At 44.6% G+C, this 14,045-nt stretch overlaps 1 protein-coding gene across 2 annotated transcripts in view; it reads left to right on the top strand.

Annotated features, from left to right (window-relative positions):
- SLC11A2 (solute carrier family 11 member 2) overlaps positions 1-14,045 on the top strand; it is a 74,100-nt gene that overhangs the window by 40,665 nt on the left and 19,390 nt on the right. For both annotated transcript variants that reach the window (XM_063119731.1, XM_063119732.1), the window contains 4 exons: positions 4,537-4,623; positions 5,738-5,857; positions 7,604-7,753; positions 10,987-11,060. In XM_063119731.1, the coding sequence (XP_062975801.1) occupies positions 4,537-4,623; positions 5,738-5,857; positions 7,604-7,753; positions 10,987-11,060 (431 nt within the window). The remainder of the gene's footprint in view (positions 1-4,536; positions 4,624-5,737; positions 5,858-7,603; positions 7,754-10,986; positions 11,061-14,045) is intronic.

Genomic DNA, 14,045 nt, shown 5'->3' with positions numbered 1-14,045 from the left:
CCGTACCAGTAGCTGTGCCTTTCTTGCCAGCCCTACTCCAAACCGTTCAACAATCATGGACCACACCTTCGACAATAGCCCCAACGTCGAAACGTTTAGAGGCCATGTACAGAGTGCAGGAGAAGGACGCATCCTTCCTATTTTCGCATCCCAAACCAAATTCTATAATAGTAGAATCGGTTCAAAGAGGATCACACAAACAACATAACGCACCTGTAGATAAGGAAGGGCGCCGACTCGACGCGCTGGGACGGAAGCTCTATTCCACTTCATCACTGGGCCTCAAGGTGTCTAATTACGGTGCCATGATGTCGAGATACCAACTCTTCCTTTGGGATAAAGTCGGATCCCTATGCGACTTCCTACCTGAAGACCAAAGGGAGCTTGCACGAGTATTTCAAGCGGAAGCAATGAAACTTTCTCGTCATCAAATCAACATGGCCAGACATCAAACAGACTGTCATGCGAAGTCTATGGTAGGCTCCATAGCATTACGACGTCACGCCTGGCTCAGATCAGCAGGTTTAACACCAGAGGCTCGATCTCGAATTGAAGACCTCCCATTCGACGGGGAAGGTCTATTCAATGCCACAACCGACGATCAAATGGATTCAGTGCAGAAGGCACGTACCACAGCAAAAAAGATGGGATTGGGACAACAACAACAACACACCCAACCAGCCACCAAACCACGCAGATGGTTCCGTAATCAGAATCCATACTTTAACAAACAATATCCCGAATGTCCGAGATATCAGACACAACAACAGAGAAAACAATACCAACCGAACAAATCTCGACCAACCCGTGGTAGAACCGACCCTCCTCAAAGACGTCATCTTTGACATTCTACCGGCTGCGCCCACAATATTCGGCCACAGACTATCCCAATTTATCCATATCTGGGACACAATCACTACAGACTCTTGGGTTCTCGATATCGTCAAAAATGGATACCGTATCGAATTTATCTCCCTACCTCAATTAGGCTTTGTAAAAATTACAAACCCATCAAACGTTCTCGCCATAGAAACTTCAAACTTACTTTGCAAAGGGGCAATAGAACGAATCACCATCAACCCCCATACTGGCAGATTCCCCCCCCGGTATTTCACAATTTCCAAACGAGATGGAGGACTTAGCCCCATTTTAGACCTTCGCCACCTAAACAAATTTATCCAACCCAAGAAATTCAGACTCAACACATTGGGAACATACTTCCCCTCCTCCGTCAAGATACCTGGTTTGCATCAATAGACCTTCAGGACGCGTATTTCCACATCCAAATACACCAAACATATCGAAAGTACCTCCGCTTCTCAATCGGTCCAAACACATTCCAATTCACAGTACTCCCATTTGGCCTTTCATCCGCACCAAGAGTCTTCACAAAGTGCATGGCCCCAGTATGCGCGTTCCTTCGAACCCAGGGCATCGAAGTCTACCCGTATTTGGACGACTGGCTCTTCGTCGCATCCAACAAGAACAGCCTTCGAGCCCATCTCGCATACACACTCCAACTCTTGGACGAGCTTGGCCTATGAATCAACACCGAGAAATCCAGTCTACAACCTACTCAAACGATTCAATTCATAGGGGCGCAGCTAGACGCACGAGATGAAAGAGCTTATCTTCCCCAAGACAGGGTCACCAAACTCAGTTCCATGGCGACACTAATCTACAACAACAGAAAGACAACAGCCCACGCTATCCAGACATTACTAGGATATATGGCAGCAACGGTGTCAGTTGTACAGTGGGCCAGGCTCAAGATGAGACCGCTCCAACTCTGGCTTCTCAAAGTCTTCAACGCAGCATCTGACGGACGTCGAGTCCAACTAACTGTACCACCAGTCATAGCAACATCTCTCCTATGGTGGATGGACCCATTGAATCTAACTCAAGGCATTCCGTTCCTAACCCCCACGCATACCAGAACAATTTCAACAGATGCATCCCTAATGGGATGGGGAGCCCATTGCGGCACTCTCCAAGCGCGGGGTCTATGGTCCCTAACCGAAAAACGATTTCACATCAACAGACTGGAACTCTTAGCAGTATGGAAAACCCTATTTGCTTTCGAACCCTACGTCACTGGACATCACATTCAAGTCCTAACGGACAATACGTCCGTCCTTTGGCACCTCAACAAACAAGGAGGCACACGCTCCCTGAGACTAGTAAAACTAACAATACAAATACTTACCTGGGCCATACAGAAGGACATACGGATCACTGCAGTACACATTGCAGGCACATCCAACACCCTTGCAGATGCACTGAGCCGCTCCAACACAACATCCCACGAATGGGAGTTGATACACTCCATTCGCCTGAGCATATTCCGCAAGTGGGGACACCCCACAATAGACCTCTTTGCCTCGCCACAGAACACAGCTTGCAAAAAATTCTGCTCCAGGGGAGGTCATCATGCATCACTGGGGGATGCCTTCTCCCTCCACTGGTCGGGGACATTGTTCTACATCTTTCCACCCTTCCCATTACTAACAAGAGTAATGGCCAAGATCAAGAGGGAACAAACCAATGCCATAATCATTGCACCATGGTGGCCTCGACAAACGTGGTTCCACACACTCCTCAGGCTTGCGAAGGATCAATACATACATCTCCCACTACAAAACAACCTCATATCACTCAATGCGGGCAAGATTCATCACCCAGATCTAAACACTCTGAAACTAACCGCGTGGAGAATACAACAGACGTAGACACCAGTCTCATCAATAGCCAAATCCAACAAATATTACAAGCATCCAAACGTTCATCAACCAGACATTCATATTCGTCCAAATGGAAAAGCTTCCTTCGATACGCCACTGATAACGGATTCGACCCACACCACGGTCCCGTCACCGAGGTACTCCAATTCTTAACAAGTCTGTTCAACAAAGGACTTAAACCATCTTCAATTAAAGTCTACCTTGCAGCTACATCCGACGCACGCCCAACCAACCAAGGGTACACACTATTTTCGCACCCCCTTGCTAGAACTTTCTTAAAAGGTCTGAAGAACCTTGCACCACCTCAAAGGATACAATCCCCCCCATGGGATCTGAAACTAGTTCTAAGGGCCCTTATGTCAAAGCCCTTCGAACCAATGGCGACTTGTTCACTCAAACTCCTTTCATGGAAAGTTGCGCTTCTCATAGCCATAACTTCAGCTAGACGAGTTAGTGAACTCACTGCACTAAGAGTTGACCAGCCTTACCTCATCTTTCACAAAGAATCCATCTCCCTTCGTCCAGACATCTCCTTCCTTCCAAAAGTGGCATCGGAATTCCATATCAATGAGCCCATATCGCTACCGTCCTTCTTCTTGAATCCGACGACTGACCTGGAAAGACAACTGCATTTATTAGACGTACGGAGGGCACTAGCCTTTTACAGAGCACGTACGCAACCATTTAGGAATACCCAAAGGTTATTTGTTTGCTACGGAAAACCTAAAAGAGGTTCTCCAGTCTCAACACAACGTATCGCTACCTGGATCCGTGAGACAATACTACTCTCGTACCAGATAGCCAAGACAGATCCACCGATCCACCTCAAAGCGCATTCCACCCGAGGAATGGCTACTTCCGTCGCATTCGCCAAAGGCATTCCTCTCTCAGAGCTATGCAGAGCAGCCACATGGACATCGCATTCCACATTCATAAAACACTACAAACTCGATGTCCACGCCAGATCTGATGCACGCTTCGGAAGGGCCGTACTCTCATCCGTTTTATAATGGGACACCTCACCCACCACCGGTAAGTCAGCTCGCTAATCGCCCCATTAAGTGTGATGCACAGAGACCATGAAAAAGAAATGCAGGTTGCTTACCTGTAACTGTAGTTCTTTGAGTGGTCATCTGTGCAGTCACACTACCCCCCCCCCCCCACCGTCCCCACTTCGGTGTCAGTAATCTGTCAATACCGAGGATGGATTCTCCCGAAACCCGGGATCGCATGCGGTCTCGAGGAACTGAGGGAGTGGGCGGGAACACCGTATATATACCGTACCACGGTGGGGGAGGAGTTCCCGCCCAAAAAAGATTCTCAGCTATTAGAAGTCCGACGAAGGCTCCGCGCAGGCGCAGAGCCCCATTAAGTGTGAATGCACAGATGACCACTCAAAGAACTACAGTTACAGGTAAGCAACCTGCATTTAGGGAAGCAGCTTCTGTGTTGTAAGTTGTGGCCAGGCAAGCATCCACTGAACACTTAGAAGCTGTCTTTTTACAACACCATTTCCTGGGACCAGTACTGAGCACGTCTGTGTGCTGGAACATCCTTTTATCTGTATGAACAGAGATCCTGGGTTTTTTCCCCCCTCTTCAGGACTGGTCTTGCCCTGTTCATGATAAATTGTTGCATTTTTGTTACAGTAAAAAAAGAATGGTAAACTGCAATTGGGCTGTATTTTTCTTGTATTCCTCTGTCCTTAATGCAATTTCTTTGTATGCCCCTCCTCGCACGCAGATCTACCTTGTGAAAATGTAATTTTTAAAAATGTGTCTATTTATATTTGCAGCATAACCTCTGTGAAAATAAAACTTTTGTTCAAGCTGGGTTGTTTCCAGCAAACAACGACACACTTGATGTGGATATCTATAAAGGGGTGAGTGAAGGGTAATTATGCATTTTTTTCTGGAGGCTGTAATGAAATGTTGGCTTGGCTTTGTTTTATCATTCCACTCCCACCATAAAGTTGTCTGCGTTAAAAAGAAAAAAAAATTCTGTACAGACTAAGGAGTTTATAGTTCTAGTTGTCATGCATGCGGAATTATAAAAACGTGATGGCATATATCTCTGTATGAAAAGAGGAATAAAAAGGCGATTCAACAAGAATGCTGGTCAATTCTCCAAATTAAAAAAAACCTCACAACTCGAATCAGCCTCTGAAAAATCCTCATATATCCACACTTGAGGACAAGAAATTGAGGATGACTGTTTTGCATGCAAAGTAATCCAGTTGCGCTTTGCTGGTGGAGAAGGGCAGAGTTATAGAGCTACTGTGCAACTCCATAGAAAGCCATTGTAGTTCAACAGAAGCAGGGGCAGATTGGTATGGTGGAGAAAGTTGGATGATGCCGCTATTTTCATGAAGTATCTTCATAGTCCCTTGACAGCACTGTGATGTGGCAAGTCCCACCATACGTGTACCTGTCTACTTATAGCCTTGTGTGGTTGATATTGGGGACGCTGGGGAGACCATCCTGATAAAAAGGAACTGTTAGGCATGAGGTCAACAGTCTGCACTTCTGTAAAAACTCTTGTAACCAAGAGGGCTTCAAATGTATCAGCAGCTGTCTTTCATCTGGATTTAGTTAATGAGGTCAAGAGGGAGGATTTGAATACGAGGCAAGTGTTAGCCTTTCCTCCATATTATTGCCCAGGATTCTGTAAAATATCATTGAGAGATTACTTTGTCTTTGCTTCCATATGCTTCCATTCAAAGGAACAATGCAAGCCCATTGTCTTGAAGAAAAGTAATAGCTGCCAACTTTGCTCTCAGGCATTAACAGTAGTGTATCTACGTGCACAGTAGCCATGGCTTCTGGTTCTCCGTTTGTTTTTTTAACAAATTGGCCATTCTGATCTAAATAGTGATATAATAAAATATGCCCTTGCATTAGATCACTGACTAGCAAGCCTACATCTAGGACTTTTTTTGTCCTTTTCCTGCTGAATTTTACTTCCATAAAACTAATGGGAATCCTTCTGTGTTTTAGGGTGTCATCCTGGGTTGTTCCTTTGGCCCTGCTGCTCTCTATATCTGGGCTATTGGGATTCTTGCTGCTGGTCAGAGTTCAACAATGACTGGAACTTATTCTGGACAGTTTGCTATGGAGGTATTTTAACACTCTTCAGCCACGATGGCTTATATTTATCAGCAGGATCCTTTTTCCCCACAGGTCCATGTGTCCCCTGTAAAGATGAGATGGTAACTGTGTAAAAAAGTAGTCCAGTGGCCTGGTTCCTGCATGATCTGGCTTAGGTGACGATGCAGCATGAACTATTTTAAGAGAGAAATTGCCTGCACCAAGAATGCCACCCTGCTGCTTCAGAGCAGCTGCTGACTTTTTATTTGTCCTGAAGCAGTGTGTCCATGCAGTCCTTTTGCACTGCTTGTTTAAAAATTTAGACTTTTTTATTTACGTGATCGTAAAGCAACCATAGAAGAACACTGTATAGTATTATTATAAAACCAAAATACAGGCATATAAAGATGAAAAGGGAGAATATTAAAAGGTTGTGATATCTATCAGAAGGTCCTGAGGATGAAGCTGAAACCTAGTTAGTCCTTTGAGAACGTCTTTCCAGAAGTTGGATATTTGTTGGACAAATATTTTAAGATATTTTTATGGCAAAAGAGGAAATAAAAAGATACCACCATGTCCTCTTTAATTAATCCTTTCGTGCTGGGCTAGGGAGCCCTCCATATTATTATTATTATTATTATTATTATTATTATTATTAATGTATTTATTTATTTGTTACCCGCCCCTCCCTGTGGATCGAGGTGGGGTACAACACAAATGCAGACACCATCAAATACATATAACTAATTACAACATTTAAAAGTAATACATTATTAATGTATTGGAATTGATGAACTGCTGCTTTTATCATTCCCCACCATTGCTGATGGGAATTGGAGTCCAACTACATCTAGAAGGCTACAGGTTGCTCACCTCTGATCTAGATGCAGTTGTTCGATATTTTGGTTCGGACATGTCAGAGACCCTCTAGCATGATCGTCATGAAAACAAGTTAAATGAATGGTCAAACTGCAATATTTGGGTTTCAGTGCAGTGTCCAGTAAACCCATCAGATTATTGAAAATCTTTATTTTCTAAGAGCAAAACAGATTTCTGGCCTTCATGAAGAAAAGTGCAAAAAGGTGATGGTAATGTCTATAATGGGATCTGGGAGTGATTAACATTAGACAGAGGACAAGACTCCTTAAAATTTGCTGCTTGTGCCTCCATGAACTCAAGTCTCTGCCTTCCTTTGCCTCAAGCTGACAACCTCTCAGTAAACCATGAATCTAATATCTTTTTCTATTATATTATGCTGCAGTTGGGTCAGATTATGTAACCCAGTATGAGTAGCGTTGCATAGAGCAAATCTTTCAGATTCAGATCAGACTAATATATATGCTATTTTATATCAAATAGCCCCTGCAAAGATGTCTGCTTCATATGGAACTTGCTTATTTCGATTGCAAAATGTATATATGTGTGTGTGTGTATCATATGTGTGTATATAATTTGCTGTCAAATGTTTTTTCTTGCTCTTCTGCCCAGCGAGAAAACATTTCAGTGATGAATCCTGTTCACAATAGTGTGGCAGGAACTTTTTTAGTTCAAGTCAACTCATCCTGTTTTGATGTATTTATCAGATCCATAGACTCAGATTTCCAAATGGATCCATGCTTTCCTGCTCCTGGGAGAAGATTGTCACTGCCACTTGTATCTTTATCCCACCCCAGAAATTTCCCCACTGCTCCTGTTTCGCTGCTTGACCATCTTTGAAGAGATCTCTCTTTAAATCCCATCCCATCCCCTACCCTACCCCTTCCTTCCTTTTTTCAGGGATTCCTCAATCTGAAGTGGTCACGCTTTGCCCGAGTGGTTCTGACTCGTTCCATTGCCATCACTCCGACCCTTCTGGTAGCCATTTTCCAAGATGTGGAGCGCTTGACTGGCATGAATGACTTCCTTAACGTTCTCATGAGTTTACAGGTAAGGGCCCTGAGGAGCCAGAGGAGGCCTATCCTAAAGAACATTTATTTGGGGTGGGGGATTTATTGCCAGCAGTAAAATTAGCCCTAGGATAGGTAATGGGGGGACGGGGACAAGACAGAATCTAGGTATGGTGCAACCCTATAAAGCAGGGGTACAGAATCTCTTTTGCCTTGAGGCCCAGATTTAATTTTGGAGAAGCCACATTCCAGTGGTGGGTGGGGCCGAAGACGAAAGAGGCAGGGCAAAACACCAAAAAATACCACCATATTGTCGTTTAAAGCTCTTATTGACAATAACTAAGCCTCAGGAAAAGCATTTCAGCCTTCCAGAATGGGGGGAACCACACAAAAGCTGGGAAACCAGCAGATGATTAGCAGTCGGGGGAAAGGGGGTGTGGCCATGTGGGGAATGCCAGTGGGCCAACTGTGGGACCCCAGGTGGGCCTGATTTAGCCCATGGGCCTGAGGTTCAGCACCCCTGCTGCAAAGGGTTCAGCAGCAAGTTTGTGTATACTTAGGCAGTTTAACAGTATGGATGCTATTAAGCCCCATGAAAGATAAATTATTTTGTATACTAAAGGGAATAAGACATCATCCTGAGGGGAAATACCTACATAGTTTAAGTGGAAAACATCAGGATCTTGGTCTTACTTGCCTCCTTAAATTTCCTAACTTTTTTATTTTGTACATTGAGCTTTAAATGCATCCCCCCCCCCCCCCCCAGTAAGCTATGCGAGGTGTATTGGGTGCTAGGGATAGGGAGTTCAAAACCTATTTTAAATAGATTTGGTCATGAAAGCAGTTTTACTTTAAAAAATCCATCATGGTTCTAAAGTGCTCCTTACTCAAATTTTGAAGTCCTGGGACCTCTTCCATTGTGATGTTTTCCAAAGGTTTCTGGGACACCCCTCCCTTCTCCAGTGCTACACTAGCAATCTTCAGTGCCTTGTAGCACCTTGAAGACTAACAAACTTATTTATTCTCGCATAATCTTTTGTGCATTGGAGATTTTTCTCCCTGCTTCCTCAAACAGATCCCAGAAGCTTCCAGACCAGGGGGAGGAGCATGGGGAGTGGCTTGGGTAGAGGAGGGAATTAGTGAGGGTTCCTGGAGGGAGCACAAGGCTCTGGGGGCTGGAGGCTGCCCTCTTCTGGCTAGTCTATCCCCAACTTCATGCAGGAGATCCTCAGCTAGATGGGCAACAATGGCTGTCCAGCCTAGGGGACCTTGGGCAAGGGAAAGCTCACTTCCCTTCTAGGCAATTGGCTCCATTGTCAAATTAATCTTACCCTTTAGAAGGTTTCTTTTAACATTCAACTAAAACTTGTCCTCCTCTAACTTAAACCATTAGGCCTAGTCCTGCTCTCCTCCATAGTTCCTGCGCTGAGCTGTGCCTATCTCTTTGCAAGCAGAGCTTCGCACATGGCACTTCCACTTCTGATTGAATTCCCCGTGATTGAGGCGCCAAGCCCTTGTTCTAGATCAGCCTTCCTCAACCTGGGGTGCTCCAGATGTGTTGGACTGCATCTCCCAGAATGCTCCAGCCAGCAGAGCTGGCTGGGGCATTCTGGGAGTTGTAGTCCAACACATCTGGAGTGCCCCAGGTTGAGGAAGGCTGTTCTAGATAGATATGTGTTGTGACTCAGATCTGTCAGACCACCAGAGTCGATAGCGTGGAACCGAATGCAACAGAGTGATCAGACCTGTTTGGCATCTGGGCCTGAGGAGCTGCCTGTCGAGGGATAAGCCCCTCCTCCATGAAACTGTGGCAGGGGAGGGGAGAGAGATCACAACCTCACCGACAGCTCGGATTTGTCCGGTGGGAAAAAGTGCCAGATTCTATCTGTGCCCGTCATCGTCCCACCCCCACCCCTACTATTTATTTATTTATTTACATTTTTATACCGCCCAATAGCTGAAGCTCTCTGGGCGGCTCACAAAAATTAAAATCATGAAGAGCATAAAAACAATCTAAAAACACAAATACAAAATAAAAAGCACAACCAGGATAAAACCACACAGCAAAAATTGATATAGGTTAAAATATGGAATTAAAACAGCAAAGTTTAAATTTAAGTTAATGGGTGAACTAATAAGTTAAAATACTGAGTGAATAAAATGGTCTTCAGCTGGCGACGGAAGGAATACAGTGTAGGTGCCAGCCGAACCTCTCTGGGGAGCTCGTTCCAGCAGAGAAGGCCCTCCTCCTAGTAGCCACCTGCCTCACTTCCTTTGGCAGGGGCTCACGGAGAAGGACCCCTGTGGATGATCTTAAGGTCCGGGCAGGCACATATGGGAGGAGGCGTTCCTTCAAATAGCCTGGCCTCAAACCGTTTAGGGCTTTGAATGTTAGTACAAATGGCCCCAGGGTTAGTGTAGCTAGGGATTGCATCAAGTTTGTTTGTTTTGTTCCTGAGTATAGGCTCAGTATGTTGCTCCTTTTTCCCCATCTGTAAACCCTGCAGTTTTGCCTATGAATAAATAAGCCATTTTGAATATTTAATTCAAATGATTTTGAAATTATTATTATTATTATTATTATTATTATTATTATTATTATTATTATTTTAATCAAGTTGTATTTGTGATTGTAGCTATGTTGAGTGTCATTTTTCTTGGTAGAAAAATGAGAATCAAGCCAATAAATATTCAGTGAATCCTGTGGTAGACTCTTACCTCACAAATCTCCACCCACGATGCCTTATCTTCAACCTTGCTTACTGTGTCTGGATTTATAAAGATCAAGGGTGGTCCAAGGCCAACCATGGAAATATGACCAACAGGGACAGTGCCATTCCCTGAGCAGACTCCGGGTGTCATTAGTTATTCACTAATATTGGAGAGCCTAAATTGTAGGGAGGGGGGTATGTGTCACACCTATTCTGACTAAACAGCAAAGAAATTGGACTGCATGTTTACCCTCACAAAGGAAATTGTCCAGCCATAGTGGCAACCATATTGAATCTTGTTGCCTTTTTGTCTGAATTCAGCCATCAGTTTTCGCTTTCCACAAAGCTTCAAAAATAGCTTCTGTTTCAATTGGTAGAAGATGCGGGATTCAGTCCTGAGAAGTCTTCAGCAGCTGATGGGAAGGCAGCAGTGTGTGTGTGTGTGTGTATTCATTCACTCTTAACTCTTGGCCCTTACAAATCAATCATTTCATTTTCACATGAATAGCAAAAGTAGGGAATAATGCCTTATTGAGTGTAATTGCTTTTTCTTTCTTTCCAGCTTCCTTTTGCTTTAATCCCAGTCCTCACGTTCACCAGTCTGCGTCCTGTGATGAATGACTTTGCCAATGGCTTGTAAGTGTGAAGAATTGCATACTCACCCCCACCCTTCAGTGACTTCGCAACTATCAAAATCTGGAGTGTAGAATCAGTACTGCTTCTGGGCAGTCTCAGAATATTGAAACTGTCATCATTTGGCCAAGCCTTAAAGCACATGTCTGGTTGACTTTCCCATTTTTCCACAGTGGGCATAACCTTGTGGCACACTAAAGCTGCTGCCCTGTTTTGGACTGCAACTCCCAGCATTCTGACCCTTGGTTGTGCTGGCTGAGGCTCATGGGAGTAGAAGTCCAAAATATCTGGAGGGCACCAGGCTGCAGGTGGCTGGTCTACACAAGCAGCAGATGAGGTGGTAAAGCTATTTCTGGACTGTCCCACTTCTGACTGCAAATGGGGATTGTATATTAAACACTCCCTTATAACTTTTTTTGAAAAAGCCTCACTGAATGTAGTAAACTAGCATGTCAGGAAGAAGATTAGGCTAGAACAGCTAGTTTTCCATGTGAAGAGAATGCACAGTTCTTAAACAGGGAAACAGGGCAGTATCTGATACATCACTGCAACCATTTGAGCTCTGGTTTAGTCCAGGTCCTCTTTCCAGTCCCAAACCTGATGACGTCTACATTTTTAATGGCAGCTCTCCAATTAATTAGAGATGGGGAAATTTTAATTGCAGATTAATGTAATTATTAATTGCAGCAGTTACTGATTTGTATCCAGAGAAGTGCGAGCAGAACTCTGCTTATGCAACAGGACTTCCGTGGGTTGTCGTGTCCCTCCCCCATCCCCTCCCCAAACTACATCTGAGGATCAAGGGACCCGCTGGAATAGTGCGGGATGGAGCATGAGGAACCACAGGAGGATGGGGGAACTGCCAGAATTTGTGGGAGGCTATTTTGCAGAGGTGAAAATGCCTTTGTACTGGTGCAAGATATGCTTGCATCCAAGCATATGTGTCTTGCTTGCTCTTTCACAGAGATCTTGCATTGGTTTCCCACCACAAGCATCACAGAGTTCAGTCTTGCAGCCTTTTGGATTAGGGATGTGCACGGACCCCCCGATCCGCTTCTCTTCCAGATCCGCAATTTGCGGATCGGGCCGCTTCGCTCTGCTCCGCTGCGGAGCTCCGGATCCGGATCGGAGCTCCGCTTTTCCCCCCCATAGGCTTGCATTGAAATCCAAAAAAGTATACAACTTTTTTTCTGTTAAAGTTAGAAACCTCACGTTTGGCACCATGACACCTCATGGACGTATACACATGCATGCCAAGACTCAATCCAATCCAAGCGTTCCCTGATTTTGGGGGAATTTTTGAAAATCGGACACCACATTTTCAGACATGGACTGTTCTCTGACATTTTGACAGAAAAAAAAAATTGGAAGCGGGCACCCTCACAGATGCCATCTAGATCCACAATCATGCCAAGTTTCAAGCAAATCCCATCATCCCCTGATTTTTGGCGGGGCTTTAACTTCTAACGCACCACCCATAACCCAAATTCACACCCCTTTCGATATCTCCGTCAGTTTTCACGTTAGAAACCTCAAACTCGGCACCATGATAGATTATCTATGGATACACATGCATGCCAAGCCTCAAGCCAATCCCATCATCCCCTGATTTTGGGGGAATTTTTGAAAATCGGACACCCCATTTTCAGACATGGACTGTTCTCTGACATTTTGACAGATAAAAAAATTGAAGCAGGCACCCTCACAGATGCCATCTAGATCCACATTCATGCCAAGTTTCAAGCAAATCCTATCATCCCCTGATTTTTGGCGGGGCTTAAACCTTTTAACTCACCCCAAATCAAGACCCATGCTACAACTACGTCAATTTGCATGTCAGAAACCTCACATTCGGTCCCATGACAGTTTATCCATGTGTCCACATGGACGCCAAGTTTCAAGCCAATCCCATCATCCCCTGATTTTGGGGGAATTTTTGAAAATCGGACACGCCAGTATCTCAGGGATTTAAGCTGCAGACAGCTCAATGGGGCCATTTCAAAGGAAATCCCAACATGCCATGAATTGGGGAGTAGAGATAAACCTATATGAATGTTCTTCCACACTTAAAAAATTGATTTGGAACTTCCAAAAGTCTAAGTGAGTGCAGGAAGGACTTATCCCCTGAGTCAAAGCAAGAGACACACAAACCATCCCTGCAAGGCGGGCAGGGGAGGAGGGAGGGAAGGCAGGCAGGCAGCAGACATTTCTGGGGGCATAAGGAAGTGAGCCAAGGATAGTTTCAAAGCCAGCAATGCAAACCATCCCTGTGAGGCGGGAGCAGCACAGAGAGATGCCTTTTCTTTTGCATCCCATAACTAGGAGGCTAGGAGGATAAGAGTAAAGCTTTGTGATCCTTGCTTCAGAGTTGATTGACTGCACTGTGATCACAGCCATTATTAAACAACAACAATAATAGTAACGTTAATAATAGCAGTACTAATTAATATTAATAGCAACAACAACAACAATAAGGAGTTGAACCACAGTGAAAGCCTGCCTGACTTCACTGAAGAGGAAAAGCCAGGAGAGCTTGGGCTATGGGGTGTAAATATAAAATGGAATAAATGAATAAATAAATAAACAAAGGAGGGGTGGAATTAAAAGCAGCAGTGTTGCTGAATAAACAACAAGAAGATTTTTTTAGAAAGGCTATATCTGTCTGTTACCAGTAAGAGGGAAGTGGACGTGCCCAGGGGGAGGGGGAACTATGCCAATTTTGACTGTCCCTGTCTAGGGACCATTCTTTGAGAAGCTACCTGCCACTTCAACTCATGACAGGCATTATCTCCAGTGATTTACCTTTGGAGGATTCTGATGTTCCTCCAAAGGCAGGAGTGTGCACTGGGCACATCCACATGCCCTAGGGGACCTCATCCCCTTGCACCACATCTATTCAGTTGTTCCCCAAGGTTAGGGTGGGTAGCAGTGCTGTGTTTCCTATCTGTTATTTATTTGCTTAGTATATGATTTCAGGTTGTGTTTGTG

Source organism: Elgaria multicarinata, chromosome 3, assembly GCF_023053635.1.
Source record: "Elgaria multicarinata webbii isolate HBS135686 ecotype San Diego chromosome 3, rElgMul1.1.pri, whole genome shotgun sequence".
NCBI classification, from domain to species: Eukaryota; Metazoa; Chordata; class Lepidosauria; order Squamata; family Anguidae; genus Elgaria; species Elgaria multicarinata.
The sequence above is the reverse complement of the archived record's forward strand: the minus strand, read 5'-3'. Positions and strand labels throughout refer to the sequence as shown.